Source organism: Rhinolophus sinicus, chromosome X (assembly GCF_036562045.2).
Source record: "Rhinolophus sinicus isolate RSC01 chromosome X, ASM3656204v1, whole genome shotgun sequence".
Lineage (NCBI taxonomy): Eukaryota > Metazoa > Chordata > Mammalia > Chiroptera > Rhinolophidae > Rhinolophus > Rhinolophus sinicus.
Genome location: NC_133768.1, coordinates 12,541,561 through 12,557,505, shown reverse-complemented (window position 1 = coordinate 12,557,505; position 15,945 = coordinate 12,541,561). Strand labels below are relative to the sequence as shown.

Sequence of the window (15,945 nt, the reverse complement as noted above, 5' to 3'; positions counted from 1 at the left end):
GGGGCTGCTCTGAGAGGTTCTTTGGCACAAACAATACACACCAAGTTTAGGGACAACTTCCAGTTTTTAGGATGCTGGCATTTATCATGCCCATTTGTCAGGTCAGAGTAAAACTCGCTTGCTTAAATGGTACTCATTCGACATTGGAAAGCAAGAACTTAAATGGGGTTCAGTCAGCAGTTCACAGAAATGCAGCTCTTTGGAGAAACATGTTTTAAAAGTATAAAATTGTAATCTTAAGACATTTGAGTAGCATTTTATCCTAGATTTTAGAATCTTGGATTCCATGTCTCCACACACCATATACTCTCTCTTGTGCAGAGAAATTGTCTTTTGGTGGCCAATCAGGAGGCAGGCTGGTACAGAAACAACAGGAAGGAAATTACTTGGTGATTCACTGTATTTGCTTGATTATTTCAGACCAAACTCAAAAGTTGAACTACTTTTTAATCAAAGGGTCCTTAAAAGAAGTACATGCCCAGAGCCACTTCCATTTCCTGATCTCTTGCATACTCCTAGGATCTAAGTCCATTCTCTCCTTCACACTTACTCTTCCCTCTCTACTTTTATCTTTGAATCCTGGCAGCAGTCAAGGAGAGAAGGCACTCCTTTCAGTCATCATTGTTTCTGGTCGCTCTTTGGTGACTATTTGTGTTTTCCTTTTGTGTGACATGCTGGCTTCCAGCCTGGGAAGATTTTGTTTTCTGTTGACTTCTAGATGTAGCATTACAGAAAATTTGGAAAATAAAAATGGACCCATGCACCCACCAGCCTAACACAATGACTATGCTCAGTTTTAAATATTTTCTTCCAGTCTTTACTCTATATCCATGTATTTTTTTAATGGTTGTAATCATATTAGTGCATGTGTGTATACATATTTTTTTCTCCAACTCTTTTATTTTGAAAACTTTCAAACTTACAGAAACGATGCAAGAATAGTACAGTGCACACTTGTATACCTTTCACCTAGATTCATCAATTGTTGCCATCTTACAACATTTGCTTCTGTGTGTGTGTGTGTGTGTGTGTGTGTGTGTGTGTGTAAACTTATTTTGGAACCACTTATATTAAGTTGCAAAATATCATTGCACTCCACCTCTAAATACTTATCACACATTTCCTAAAATTAAAGACATTTTTCTCACATAACTGCAATATCATTATCATACTTACGAAAATTAACATTTATTCAATGGCATTTAATACCCAGTCCATATTTAAATTCTTCCGTTTATCCCCAAATATCTTTTTAGCTTTTAAAAAATGTAATAAATGATCCATTCAAGGTTCATTTGGTTATGGCGGTGGAGGAAGAAACTTGCCCCTACCCTTCAAGTTTCTTCTCACTGGTCTAATAATTAAATCGACATGAGACAGATTAACAAGAGAAAATAACCACATTTAATTACATATGTATGTATGGGAACCACACATACATGAGAGAGTCAGAAACCTCACATACACAAGAGGTTCGGAGACAGGCAAAATGTACGTATGATATTCTGCAATAGGGATGAGATAAGGAACCCTGGGGCTTAAGAAAAAAGGAAGGTCATTGCAGGACTATAAGAAGAACATTTATTCAATAATTAGAAGTTTTCCCTTCCCTATAGATAAGTCATAAAAAGTTATTGCTGACGATAACTGTTATTATGGGCCTGGGCCCTAATTTAAATTCTTTAAGAGAGAGGTGAAAGTTTCTCGTGAGCCTATAGGGTCTCAGTTGCCTTCAGCTCAAAAGAATCCACATACCACAGAGGCATATCTTGGGGTGACTCATTCAGAACCCCTACATTGTGTTTCCTTAGTTTCTTTTAATCTGGGTAAATCACACACACCCCTTTTTTAAATATAACATTGACTTCCCCCCATTCTTTGTGATTAATTTCACCCATCTACTCACCTACCCCCACTTTCACAACTATCAACTTGTTCTCTGTAACTGTGGGTCTGTTTCTGTTTTGTTTATTCATTTGTTTTGTTTTTTCAGATTCCACATATAAGTGAAATCATATAGTGTTGATCTTTCTCTGTCTGACTTATTTCACTTAGTATTGCTAATACCCTCACATTCCATCCATGTTTTATAAATGGCAAGATCTCATTCTTTTTTATTTCTGAGTATATTCCATTGTAATAATATTGACTTTTATAAAAAGTCCTGGCTTGTAGAAATGACCAGAATCTGGATTCATCTGATTGTTTTCTCATGTTTAGAATCAGGTTAGACATTTTTGGAAGAATAGTTCATTGGGGCTGTTATGTACTTTATAAGTACACATCAGGAGACACGTAAGGCTCATAACATTCCCTTTTTTTGTTGCACTGTGGATGATGCTGTTAATCGCCTGGTTAAGGTAGTGACTGGATGTCTCTTTCGTAAAGGAATATTTTCTTCCATTTTGGTTTCTAAAATACCATCCCCCACTGAAATGAACTAGGGTTCCTGGAATAAATGGTTGATTCCAGTACTGGGACAGGGAAAGTATAAGATGAGCCTGGGACGTATTGCTGGACTTATGAGGTGTGATCAGAAAATAACAGTGAATGTTTAAATTTAAAAAAAAAAACTATTGCAATAAAAGACACATTGCCATTATCCCCCTCAAAATACCCGCCAGCACTTCACACACACTTATCCCATCGTTCTTGCCACTTTCTGAAGCAGTTCTGGAAGTTCTCTTTCATGAGTGTTTTTAGTTGTGCTGTTGTAGCTGCCTCGATGTACAGAATCATTTCAAAACACTTACCTTTCATGGTCATTTTGACTTTGGGGAAGAGCCAGAAGTTACATGGTGCCAGATCCAGTGAATAAGGTGGATGAGGACACACCATAATGTTTTTATTGGACAGAAATGCAGTACCAGAAGCGATGTATTATGTGGAGCTTTTCCGTTGTGATCACAAAATACGATGAATGCTGCTGCCGAGTGCCATCCAACAGAAAGGCAGGGATCTTCAATACAGGAAGCGGTGCATCAAACCTTAGTAAGAGTGTGTGACAAGTTTCAACTTGTTCGGTGCAGTTAGTCAGATGTGAGCTACGGTTGAGAGAAGGTGTGTTTTAAAGTGTGCCGTAAATCATCCTCCATCATGACAATGCTCCATGTCACACATCACTTCTGGTATATGGAAATTCCTGTCAAATAAAAACGTTACAGTGTGTCGTCATCCACCTTATTCACGGGATCTGGCCGCGTGCGACTTCTGGCTCTTCCCCAAAGTTAAGATGATTCAGGACATCGAAGCAGCCACGATAGCACAACTAAAGACACTCACGAAAGAGGACTTCCAGAACTGCTTCAGAAAGTGGCAAGAGGATGGGATAAGTGTGTTTGAGGAGGGTATTTTGAGGGGGATTAATGGCAATGTGTGTTTTACTATAATAAATTTTTTTTATTTAAACATTCACCATATTGTTTGATCACATCTCGTAAAGGAAGGAGGAGCTAAAAAACCAATGGGGAAGTTTTGTACAACATCAAAGAAGCCAGTTTGATAGGGCTCCTGCTGCCCTCATTTTGGACAATTTGAATATCAAAAAAGAATAATGACAGTATTGGATTATAACACATCAGGAATTTTTTAAAATTCCATAATGATACTCAGAAAAAAAAATTTTTTAAAGGCCAATTAAAAATGTAGAAGCAACCCCTTATGTGATAACTAAGTCAAATAAAGATCAGCAGTGGATGCCAAAACCATTGGACAAAAGGTTGTGGGAAACAGGATATTTATATGTTCTTAAAGCATCACCACAGATTCTTTATTAATTACAATAGCTTGTCTTTTGAACTTAGCACCTCATGTGCATTTTTCTAAGTTGCATGATGCTCATAATGTTTAATGCCTGCATACTTTAGCATTCACTCAATGCACCACATGTATTAAAGTTTACTTTATCCCAGCCACAGTGCTGTGCACGAGAGAATCCAGGGCTAGTTGAATAAGAACACAATCCCCGTCCTGGAGGACTCATCAGGTAGTATACGTTCTGTAGGTTCTCTACATTTTGGGGCTGACAAATCACCTTCCGAGAATGTGATAAAAACTGTGGACCCACTTCCTGGACAGCCCCAGCAGTGTGGGAAGTGCCACATTATAGCTTGTTCTCTCTTCTATGACCACACCCCAGGGGGGACTCCCAGGCTGTCAGGATTATGACTAACATCAGGATAGACATCTTGCTGCCAGTGGTACTGCCATCCACATCATCCGCAAACCTGGCTGGACTCCCATGAGTGAGCTCAGATTCCTCCCTCCTCCTCCCCATCTCTCATAGTCAGGTGGTCCTGGAGAATCTGGGTGTTGGAATCTATCTCCCCTCCCCATATTGTCTGCTATGCTGCAAGGGGTGTGGCCTGGACCTCAGCACTCAGGTTCTGGAGATGAGACTGGCCTCACTCCTCTAGAGGTGCATCGGTTTCTTTATAAAAGGGGGATGGTAATAGTACCCACTTCATATGGGAGTAATGAAGATTAAGTTTGTACTAAATGTAAAGCACTCAGCAGAGTACCTGGTCTATGGTAGCAAATTAAAGGGGAAGCATTATTATGCTATTATTATTCATTCGACCTTAGTTCTGGTCTCCTTCATGTCTTGCCCACTGCAAAGCCTCCTACTTGGTCTCTGTGTGTCCAGCATTCCTTCTCTCAATCCATCTTCTGCCGGTGGAATGATCTTCCTACATTATCTTGGAGCTCAAAACTCTTAGTGGCTTCCCTTGACTATAGGATAAAATGCACACAAATCCATACGGAACAGTTTGCAGTCCCCTGATCTCCCCAGAGGGATTTAATGCCTTTGCCTCCGCTCACACTGCCCTCTTGGCTTTTGATGTACATTCCTGCAGTGCTTAGCGAGAGGGGGGTACAACTCTTATCCTGTTAGACTGTGAGTTCACCTCAGTCATTACTGACCGAGGGCCTGGGAGGTAGGAGAGACCTCTCCATTGACTATAGGGTGGCATTTCTGTAAGCCATACTCATCTCCTCTTGGCAGCCCTTTGCCTTTGACTAGGAGAGTGAAATACTCTTCTCCCCTTGCATGAATCTGATATGCATTTTCCAGCACTATTTTAAACTTGGAATCATCTTGCTTTTTTTTTTTTTTAACCTTTGGGCTGTGTGGTTCATGTTGCCAAGGGCCATTGTTGCAATATATGGTGCAAATATTTTATTTCCATTGGGACAGTGCGGACGAGTAGAGCGGGTACTATGGATTTAATTTCTGGGTTTGCCAGTTACTGGGTAATTTTTTCCATGTCCCCTCCTAAACCTCAGGCTCTCCATCCTTTAGGGTTGCTATGAGGGACAGTTGAGATGGTGCTTTGTAAACTTCAAACTGATGGGGAAATATTACTTTCCCCCTTTTGTTACATTTCAAGCAAAAGTGAACTGGAAAACAAAGATTTTTTTGCTTTAGTTTTTCTAACAGTCCTTTTAAACATCTCCTAAAACAACTCCCCCCGCCCTTTCTCCCGTGATTGTTGGACTCCAACTCCCTACCTTGAGACTTTTCTGGTAAAGTGCTGCTAATAAACCACTTTGCGTACACCTTCCCTTGGGGGTTCCGTGTTGGTTAAAAGGTGCTCTTTATTGATTGTGGGTCACTGCAGCGCTGATGATGTGGTGGCAGCCAGGAACTGAGTTAATAGTGATATAGACTATTGTGTTCTTTATGCCCTGCCGGGCTTGTATTCTACCGTTTACTATTCATGCAAAACTCATTTAAAGCATACTAAGTTTTTATTCCATTGCTCTTATATTTTTATGGCTTCCAGGGGCTCTTTGAGAAGGAAGTAAGTACAGCAGTAACAATGCTTTGGGGAAAATTGTGTGCATGGCAACCTGTTTTAAAATACGCTTTTTCCACATGAAATGAATTTTGATATAAAGCATTGTAGGAACTCATGCATGCTGGGAATCCTAAGTATGCCATTAAAAAAATTTTAATTCCAACCACCTCTTCCTGTCAGTGGAGAAGAAATAGTTTAACGGCTGCCTCCAGGGTAGCATAAAAGGTGGGATATACGAGGCATTGCTGTATCCTTTCCCTAGTGCCTTGGAACATATATTTTTTTATATTGGGAATTTCTTAGGAGCCAGGAGTCTTTGACAAACAAACTTGACTGTGGCAAGCAGTTTGTTTGTCACAGAACCACACGTAGACTGTTGCTACCAAGTCTTGGAAGTCAAGCCAGGGTTGTAAGGATAGTGATTCCCTGCCTTGCTGCTGGTGATTTTGATTTTGTCTTGTAAGAAATAGTACAGTGAAAAACTTTTTTTAAAAGAATGCTTCCATTATTTGGGGGGCACCTGCATGCATGAGAGACATTTGCTGTGATTTTAATTAACTGTAGATAGCCAAGACCTTAAAAAAAAAAAAAATCTTTTTAGGGAGTGACAAGGAGGACTTTGCATGGTGATTATGGTTTGTTTTTTAAAATTCTTCATTTGTTTTTAAATCAACACTGTCCAATAGAACTTTCTGCAATGATAGAAACAGTTTATACTCTGCACCACCGAATGTGGCAGTCACCAGCCACACAAGGCTATCAAGCACTGAAGTGTGGCCCAATGTGTTCGAGTGAGAAATGGTCATTTAAATTTTGTTTGATTTTAACTGATTCAAATTTAGATAAGTACGGTGGCTTGTGGCTACTGTACTAGACAGTGCAGGTTTAAAACTTTCCCCTCCTCAAATGTAACAAGACACCCATGAACGGGTCTGTATTCTGTGGCATTTCATAAAATTTAACATGCAAGACCCAAGTATCTAATAACTCTCCCCACTGAGGGGGTGTGTGTGTGTGTGTGTGTGTGTGTGTGTGTGTGTGACTAGATTATTTAAAAAGACAGGTTAGTCTTAAGATAGAGCTGCGATGTCTTGAATTAAGTGAAAATATACCCAGATAAGTATATCTTAGGACTTCTTTAAGTCTGTTCTGTATGAAACAAAAATGAACCCTTAAGTTACATGTGTCATAGAGTAGCACCCACATTTTTTTGAATGCGCAGGAGCCACTGCTGTTCTGCGCATGAATGATGATCCATGTTTGATTTCTAGCAGTTGCTTTTTGCTGCCACATGAATGCCAGAAAATCAGCAAGTTTAGCAGCTATGCCCCTTTTGATAATTCTGTTCCTGAGCGTCGTGGTTTATCTGGTTGTCTTCACCTGGCCCCTGACACACATCAAAGAAAGTTAGTGAACCCAGTCATTTGCCTTGGATATGAGTAAATCCAGGCTGAGCCTCACGTAGCTACACTCAGCCTGTGCTATTTTGATGTGTTGGCAGAGTTTGGGGCAGACAGCCATCAGACAGGAAATGAGAGCCATTTGGTTAGAAACAGACCCACCCAAGTCCACTTGCTAGTATGGGTAGGGAATTACTCTTGGTATAGGAAACAATTCTGACAATCATACACTTGACAGTTTTCATGACTTTTTTATATTTCCATGACTTTTTGAGAGATACCATATTATGAGTATGTAACTCCCAGAAGTAGCAACAGCGTATATTTTGATACAGTTTTTAACAGCATCTTTATACATTCTCTTTTGGCCCTCATAACATTTTGGTGAGATTGTTGGCATTAATACTACTATTTCTAGGCTCTCAAGAGTCAAGTGATCAGTGCATAGGCATATGGCCACTATATCATACAACCAGGAGTGTGAGGGGCAAGATGTGGGCCCACCCTACTCTTCCCCAGGCTCAGAGATGGAGAAGGAAGCGAGTGTAAAATCCGATGATTGAGGAAATGGAGTTTCTTCAGCCATTTGGGCCTTCTCACTTGTGGTGTCAGGGGACATAAGTCTCCTTGAGAGGTGATGCTAGCCCACTGCAGTACAGCTTCAATTTGAGCTTGTGGCCTGGGTTAGTATGATGGGGATTCTGGCCTTGAACGAGCTGTGTACCCCCTGAATCACTTGAACACCTTTGGCCTTCATTTCTTCTCAGATAGGGAGTTAAGTGCAATTTCCAAATCCCCTTTCTTTGCTAATTCTATGACAGGGAATGTTGCATGGAACCAGGAAGGATGCTGCACTTGTGCAACAGTGGTGTGCATGGATAAGGACATAGCAACTTTTGGGGCCAGTTTTTTAAAAAAACATTCTTCAGTTATTCCTGTGTTTTCTTTATTGGAAACCATTTTGTAACAGTAGAAGCGATTTTCCTAAACTAAAATATAGCTAGGAGGAATCTTCTACTCGATTGCTTTTAAGGATATGTTGATTTATATTTTTAACATATCTTGTCTTTTCTGCCAATTCTTAATCTTCTTCTATCTCCTCTCCAGACTCTAGGCCACCCTTCACCCCTGCCCTTTCCAGTATTTTATCCAAAAGGCAGGGAGGACAATGACGTTATCTTTTATGATTTTGTTTAGGTATTTATTGATGGTACATGCTAAATATGTTTAGAGTAAATCTTTGTTTTCTAACCTGTCAGCATAGAGTTTCTCCAATTGTTCCCCCTCCTCCCTTAAAAAAAAAAAGTAGATTTTCACCTGTTATAGAATTCAGACTTCTATTGCTACAAGTCAGCAAAAACTTGGCCAAGGGTAGGGATAGGTCTGGCATGAAACTGAATTCCTGGCAATGTTATCTCCATAGATCAGGAGAATTCTTATGGAATTGATCAACCTGCTGACTTATTTGGAATCGAGCAAGAGGAACCCCCAAACTGAGCATACAGCTCAAAGTACAATTGTAGGGCTGTCTCACGGAGAAGGTGTATTTCTAAGGGACCCCAACATGGTGACATCTATGTCAATACTTGGTCCTGTTTTGAATATTCCATGTGACTCAAGGTGGTTGGAGCATTTCATAAAGTTTCTAATTTGAAAATTGCATAGTTGTGCAAATTATTTCTCAAATCCTTGGACCTATGAAAGTATTTGTGGGACTGGGAAACCTTCATGCCGCTAACCCCTAAATCATCGTGAAAGTAGGGTCTGAAGTAGATAGGATTTCAAGGCGAGTTTAGAGAGTACATTAATATTTTTCATGTGCACTACTGGGTGTTTCCTGGGTCTTGAGCCATCATGTATGTGCAAATGACCACCAAGTTCAGTGTCCTCGTGGAATTTGCTGACTGTGGATGACCAACTCTTCCACAGTGGAGTTAGCAAGGGAGCTGCTGTGGTCCTCAAACACAGAGGCAAAACCCAACCTGCTGTTGAACAAAAAGGAGAGCATTTGACTCACGTAATCAAGGGGTGTGCAGCTATTCTCACTGTTCTCTAGTCCTTTCATATTGCTGAAGGAAAGAGTTCTCGTCAGAAAGGTGAAAAATGGGAACAGTTTGAATGTCCAGGTATTATTATATGCTGTGTTATTGCACTTGAGAACAAATTAAGATCAGCAGGAATAGGACTAAGTGATGCTTAACCTCAGATGGACTGTGGTTTAGGCCCTAGTATGACAAGAGCAGATTCACAGACAATAAATGGGTCCATCAGCTGACGCTTTCATTTTAACTTAATTTTTTAACATAGTACCTCGGGTAGAAAGCAGACAATAGGTAAGAGGGTCAGGAGCAATCTGCTTTCAAGGCTTTTGTCAAAGTTTGGAAATGATTCGTGGTCTTCTGAAGATTATAAATTTAATCTAAATTGAAATGCTTTTATAAATGTTCTGAATAAGTTACTTCCAATTTAAGACAAAAGCAAGTGATTACTTCCTTTGACAAAAGGAGACCATTGTGTGTGGTTGGACTAACCTCTTCCTGTAGTGAGTAGAAAATAATAATAGAACATTCCTTAGTATTATCTCTGAGTGGGAATTAATTATGGAAAGTGCTTGGGATTGTAAGTAGAATAATTGCCTGTTTTTTTTTTAACACCTTACTAAGTTAGTTCCTCTTTTGATCTAGTGATAGATACAGTGATGCCAGTGATGACAGCTTTTCAGATCCGAGGATAGCTGAGTTGGAAATAAGCTGAAACTAATCCATGACTTGGAGTGAAAGGGACTGCCTGAGATGGTAAGAAGGACTCTTTAAGTTCTTGTTTGTTTTACAGACAAGCTGTCATCTTGATGTAGAGGGGAGCACTACACTTTTCTATAGGATCCTGCTTACTTGACTGGCAGATGTAGCCAGACAGACTGACAGCCGACTATGCCTTTGGAAAGCTGGAATGCACCTGAGGAAGCTAGCAGTTACCATGGAGAGAATGGAATGCACTTGAGCCCAGAAATAAATATATAAGCGCACCTATAAAAGTATACCTGGAGGCCGAAGTGATTCGAGTTCTAATAGTTTAGGTCAGGGATCAGCAAACTTTCTCAGTAAAGGACAAATATGTTAGGCTGTGCAGTCTCGGTCACAGATACTCCCCTCGGCCATTTTAGAGGAAAAGCAACTGCAGACAATACAGAACTGAATGGGCATGGCAGTGTCCCAGTAAAACTCTCTTTATAATAATAGTTTGCTGGCCCCTGGTCTAAGTCGTTCATGGAGAAGCAGATTTCTTTGGATTTGTATAAAATAAAATAGTATTTGATTTCTTTGTAGGGAGATGCCAGAGCCTGGCTTGGCTTCTGAGGGCAGCTTATTTTCCCCGCGGCTCTCTTAGGCTTTATTAGAGAGGCTAGCAGCCTGGCTAGCTTTATCACATTCCAGCTCAGAGGTTGCTAGTGCCTGGGATTGCCCTAGGGTTGTGACAGGCCTTGGAGTGGATGAGCTGCTCTTTTTAGTGGGCACAGCAGCTTTGGGAAAATTTGTAAAGAGCACATTGCTCCACTGTGAGCTCTGTTCATATTTCACTTACGAGCCTAATATTCATATTCACCAGGGAAAATGTGTCCATGCTTATTTAGGTTTGTCTCAAACATGGAGGTCTTTAGAAGCAAACAAAAATGATGCAAAGATTAGCTGGAGGGATTTTAAAGACTTATTCAGGTTCTGATGTTGCTAATACTTATATTCTGGGTTTTTTTGTTTGTTTTGTTTTTAAGGCTCTGAAGTAATTGAAGCCAAGACGAAGGAACTATCTGAAGAAAGCACCACGTTCATAAAGAATCACTCTGTTCTCCACCAAACATGGGATGTAAAGCCACAAAGAGAAGTAATGATATGTACTTTCAAGAAGCAGAACCAAAGGGGTATTTTCCGTTTCCCTCCAGAGGCAGCCTTTGGTTCTCACAAATTTCTGTAGCTGATTAAACCTTTGCCAACAACCTCACTGGGGAGAAAGTGTGTTCGTTCATGTTTTGTGTGGTATAGCGTGATGTCTAGGTGGTGAGCAAGGATCCTGGTAACTGAGCCTGCATCGTGCTGTATGGGGAGGGTGGCAGGGCACATGCGATAACTAATTTTGAGTCAAAAATGAGTCATTCTGTTATCTGGAACTTAACCACAGATTTGGGTGTGGCCCAAGCGTATTTGAATTTCTCACCTTCTTTATTTCTAGTTAAAAGGAAATTTAAACAGGTCCAAGACTAGGGGTGGCAAGTAAGGCTCTCGCTCAGGCATAGAATTGAAAGGGACATAAAAAAAAAAAAAAAACCAACAACTGAAAACCTCAGGAATCAAGATCAGTAATATATATATTTTTTAATTGAGGTGAAATTCACATAACAGAATTAACCATTTTAAAGTGAACAATCCAGTGGCATTTGGTACATTCACAATGTTGTGCAACCCCACCTTTGTCTATTTTTGAAACATCTCCGAGATTCCAAAATAAATCCCCATACCCATTATCGGTCACTCCCCATTCCTACCTCCCAGCGCCTGGCAACTGCTAATTTCCTTTCTGTTTCTATGATTTGCCTATTCTGGATATTTCATGTAAGTGGAATCATACAATATGTGGCTTTATGTGTCTGGCTTCCTTCATTTAACGTCATGGTTTCCAGGGTCATCCTTATTGTAGCATATGTCAGTACTTCATTCCTTTTTATGGCTAAATAAAATCCCATTGTATGTATCTACCACAATTTGTTTATCTATTCATCTGTTGATGGACATTTGGGTTGTTTCCACCTTTCCGCTGTTACGAACGTTCACGGGCAAATATTTGTTTGATACCTGTTTTTAATTCTTTTGGGTTCATACCTAGGATTGGAATTTCCGGGGTTTACAGTAATTCTGTTCAACTTTTTGAGGAAGCATCAGTAATATTTTAATGCAGTATTTTTTTTAATCAAAATGAATTTAAAATTTTCACCATGAACAAAGTATCAAATTTTAAAATAAAGACAGGATCCAGCCCTGCACCTCCCTCACCTCCTCCAGCCCTGGCCCTGTTATACATTTTCAACCACTATGCTTCCTGATTTTCCCTGTTGAATGTGCTTCAGTTAACTTAGTTGTTACTTACATTTGTGCTTCCTGGTGCTAATTCAGATATTTTAAGTGCTTGGTTAATTTTTCGTGGTTGTTTTTGGCCTTTTAACTTTTTTTCTCTTAATGCTCTAAGGTGTTACAGCATTCTTTTGTAAGATGCTGCAGACAATTCACCTACCAAACACATGCAGAAATGAAATGAGTAATTCTAGTAAACAAAAATATTAAGGAGCTGCAGGACTCCATTTGTGAAAATTACAAGTTGGAGATCACAAGAGGTTCCAAATAAAAAGCCCACAGGTAGGGTAAAACCTGAAATAGGCCTCAAAGAGAGAGGGCTGTAAGCACAGAGGGCATAGTTAATAGAACAAAGGGGAAGTCTGGCTGAAATGGAAGTTTTTAATTGTAACGATTACAATTTCTAAAGTCTCTTACAACAGAGTGCTTTCCCTGCTGAGCTAATGATGCATGTAAATAGCACAGGAAGGAAGGGCACTTAAAAACAATAAACCAGCCTCCTTGTTGCTCCATAAGATTTTCTCTTTGGGATACCCTTGAACTTGGACTCCAGTGAAGCCACAGAATGGTAGTAGTATGACTGCTTTGGATAGTGGAGCAGCTGTGGGACATGAACACATTGAAAGTTATGATAAGTCATCGATTCAACAAATGTATCTTGAGCCCCCTGCATGCGTCAAGCATGGTGTCAGGTGCTGGGGAAAGTGTAGGGGAGCAGAATTTGTCCCCTAAATATGTCTCTTTCATATAAGGATTATTTTAGGCTGATTATTTTTAAGAAGCAGAAGACTTAGAAAAGATTTGAAAACCAAGTAGAAGTTACCCTTTTGTAAGAAAGTTACATTTATAAGGGAACTCTCCATTTGTAAGATGTCTCCCTCTGTACCGGAAGAGGAGGATGAATAAATCTCTAGAGACTCTTTATCAATGGAGGAGGCTAGGACTTAAATCTATATAACCACCTCTCCCTTGTTTACTGTGCTTTTCCTAGTCACCTGCCAGAACTGGTTCGCCACACCGTCTTCTTTGTCTTTAGCTGGAGATGGTATTGAAGGTGGTGGCTTGGGCCATTTGGGGAGTTACTCGGTTTTCCTGGGTCTCTCCCATGGAGACAGGATGGAAACATATTAAACTTCTGTTTGTTTTTCTCCTGTTAATGTGTATTTTTATTATAGGAAGGTCTCAGCCAAGAGCCTAGACGAGTAGAGGGAAAATTATTTTTCCTTCTCTACGGGAACAACCTACCCTCCTTCACCTGACTGTCTCTTGAGGGAAGGCAGGCTTTAAACAGATATATAGGAAAATAAGTATTTAATTATAATTGTGATATATTCAGGGGGCTATGGGAGTATCAAAGAATAAGGACAGAGAGACTTGTGAGAGTATAAAATGGAGTCCAATGACAAACTGGGCAGCTAGGGAAGGCCTACTGAGCAAATCTGGCAAATCTTTTACCCAAATTTGTACCTGTGATCACACAGTACAAAGACGATAGGCCAAGAACTAGGAGAAACTCAGTGGGCGTGTGGTTTCCCAGATGGGCAGGGCAGTTGGCTGAGTGGGGCACTGTTTCAATGATGTCATCACCTGCTTGGTATCAGTTTACACTCCCCGCCACCCCCTGAAAAGCTTTCATTACACACAGAGGGGACAGGATTTGGTCCTTCTTAACTTCCTGGTGGCTGCAAGGACATTGCTCAGCTCCTCCCTCTTCCTCTTGGCTCGGATATGTGTCCCCACCCTTTTCTTGATGAACTTCGGTGCCCGCTTGTCCTTAGAGACCTTGAGCAGCCCCATGGCATGCCGCTCAGAGGGGGCATGAGCCTCCTCCCGGATCATGTTCTGCACAAACTTAGTGTATTTGGTGAGGCGCCCGCGGTGGTGACTGCGCCTCGGCTTACTGACGTTCTTGGTCACCTTGTGGCCCTTGTTGAGGCCACGGCCGTAGGGTAGCACAGAGCCATGGCCAGCCATCCCCCAAGCCGCACTGGTACCCCGAGGGTCAGGATGGAGGCAGGTGCTACCCGCATGGGGTCCCACTAACCTCTACACTTTTACTTGATTGAAATCTGGATTGGGCTAAAGCTGAAAGGACTCATTCTTTCTGTTTTCTCCATAAACCATCTAGTTCCATTCCTAATTGTCACTTTGGTTGCTGTTATTTCTTACTTGTACCTTCTACTTTGTTGAAATAAAAAGTACTAGTTATATGCACATCTATGCTCCGTTAAGGTCAGTGCCAGACATTGGCACTCACCACCATTGCCTCTGGAGCTGAGGTTCTGCAATCCGAAGATGCTGTACAAGATGAGGTGAGATACACAGAAACGTCACCAGAAATCCAGAGTCGGTAAGATGCTGCCTATGGGGAGATCCTTTCTGTGCTGGTGTCTTTGGAGTTTGATTGGATTTCTTGAATGGAGCAAGGAAGAATTGAAGATCATGTAACAGCAACATGTCTAAACCACTCTCTCCCTAAGCTGCCAAACCCCTCCCAGGGCCTCCCTTCTCACACATCTGTTTTATTTATGAATGAGATGTGGGATTCTTGCAGTCTGTAAGATGGAATCATACTCGTATTCTCTGGGTCAGTGGTAAGGAACTAGGCTATATACTCATTAATCTGAGTGGCACTATTTGAGTTGTAGTTACATTTGAATATGGGTTTATTAATAAGCCAAGTGTAATGATGACCTGCCATTCTGCCCGCACAACTACTTCTACTATTAACAGAAATCATAGGTGAACCATTTTGAAAATCAGATCATTCTATTGTGACTCACACTGACCTTGAACAAAGTAATTGGATTTCCATTTTTCTTTGGGTTTGCTAAACATCAAGATTTTTCACTGGTCTGCTGGGCATCCTACCCTATTACAATGTAGGCTTGTCATTTGGGGCATCTAGGCTCTGACGGGAATGCAAATTGAACTTGTTGAGTGGCTATTTGTCATGTGGCTTTTGGTGTTTAATCTGAACAGGGAACACTTTCCATCCTTGTAGCTTCTTTCCTCTGAGAATACCAGTGATGATCTGGGGGAATCCCGGTAGGCACTGTTATGTAGTTGATTTTTAAGCCTTAATGTTAAGTTTTAAACTTCCCATCTTTTTCTTGAACAGGAAATTGTTTTGAAAATACATGGCTTTGATTTGTTTTCTCAAGGGAGAGACTATGCTTTCAGTTAATATGCTGGGAGTATTTGGTAGAGTAAGATAAAAGCCTAGAACCTGGGAGTTGAGGACAGCCTTTCAGAAAACTAAATTTTTCTACACTGAATCACCCTCTCTAGGGGAGTCTCTGAATGAGAGAAACCTCATCACATGTCACAAACCAGGACAATGACAGTACTTGTTATAATGAACACTTCTATAGAGAATTGAATGGCAAGAGAGCAATATTTAATTAATTTAGATTATCTATATTTCTGGGGTAGCAATTTCTGAATTTATTTGCACAAATATATATTGTTTTAAGGTCAAACTTGAGAAGTATGAAGATTCAGAAGTAATTTTCAACCCAGACTATGATTTCTTTGTTGCCACCATTGATTTATACCAGGAAGATTTCTAATAGGATGAATGGGTTTCATGGTTTTTGAAACACCTTTGCTTTCCTGAGTGAA

At 40.5% G+C, this 15,945-nt stretch overlaps 1 protein-coding gene and 1 pseudogene across 6 annotated transcripts in view; one reads left to right on the top strand and one right to left on the bottom strand.

Annotated features, from left to right (window-relative positions):
* Window positions 1–11,197, top strand: part of CTPS2 (CTP synthase 2) — a 101,506-nt gene extending 90,309 nt beyond the window's left edge. For 4 of the 6 annotated variants that reach the window (XM_074324097.1, XM_019746325.2, XM_019746326.2 and 1 more), the window contains 3 exons: window positions 5,787–5,804; window positions 9,886–9,996; window positions 10,971–11,197. In XM_074324097.1, coding sequence (XP_074180198.1) covers window positions 5,787–5,804; window positions 9,886–9,955 — 88 coding nt within the window. In that variant the 3' untranslated portion in view covers window positions 9,956–9,996; window positions 10,971–11,197. The remainder of the gene's footprint in view (window positions 1–5,786; window positions 5,805–9,885; window positions 9,997–10,970) is intronic. The other 2 variants (XM_074324098.1, XM_019746328.2) reach the window with 1 other exon arrangement.
* A 2,660-nt stretch (window positions 11,198–13,857) lies between these two features.
* Window positions 13,858–14,461, bottom strand: LOC109455000 (large ribosomal subunit protein eL36; annotated as a pseudogene).
* Between the last annotated feature and the right edge of the window lie 1,484 nt (window positions 14,462–15,945).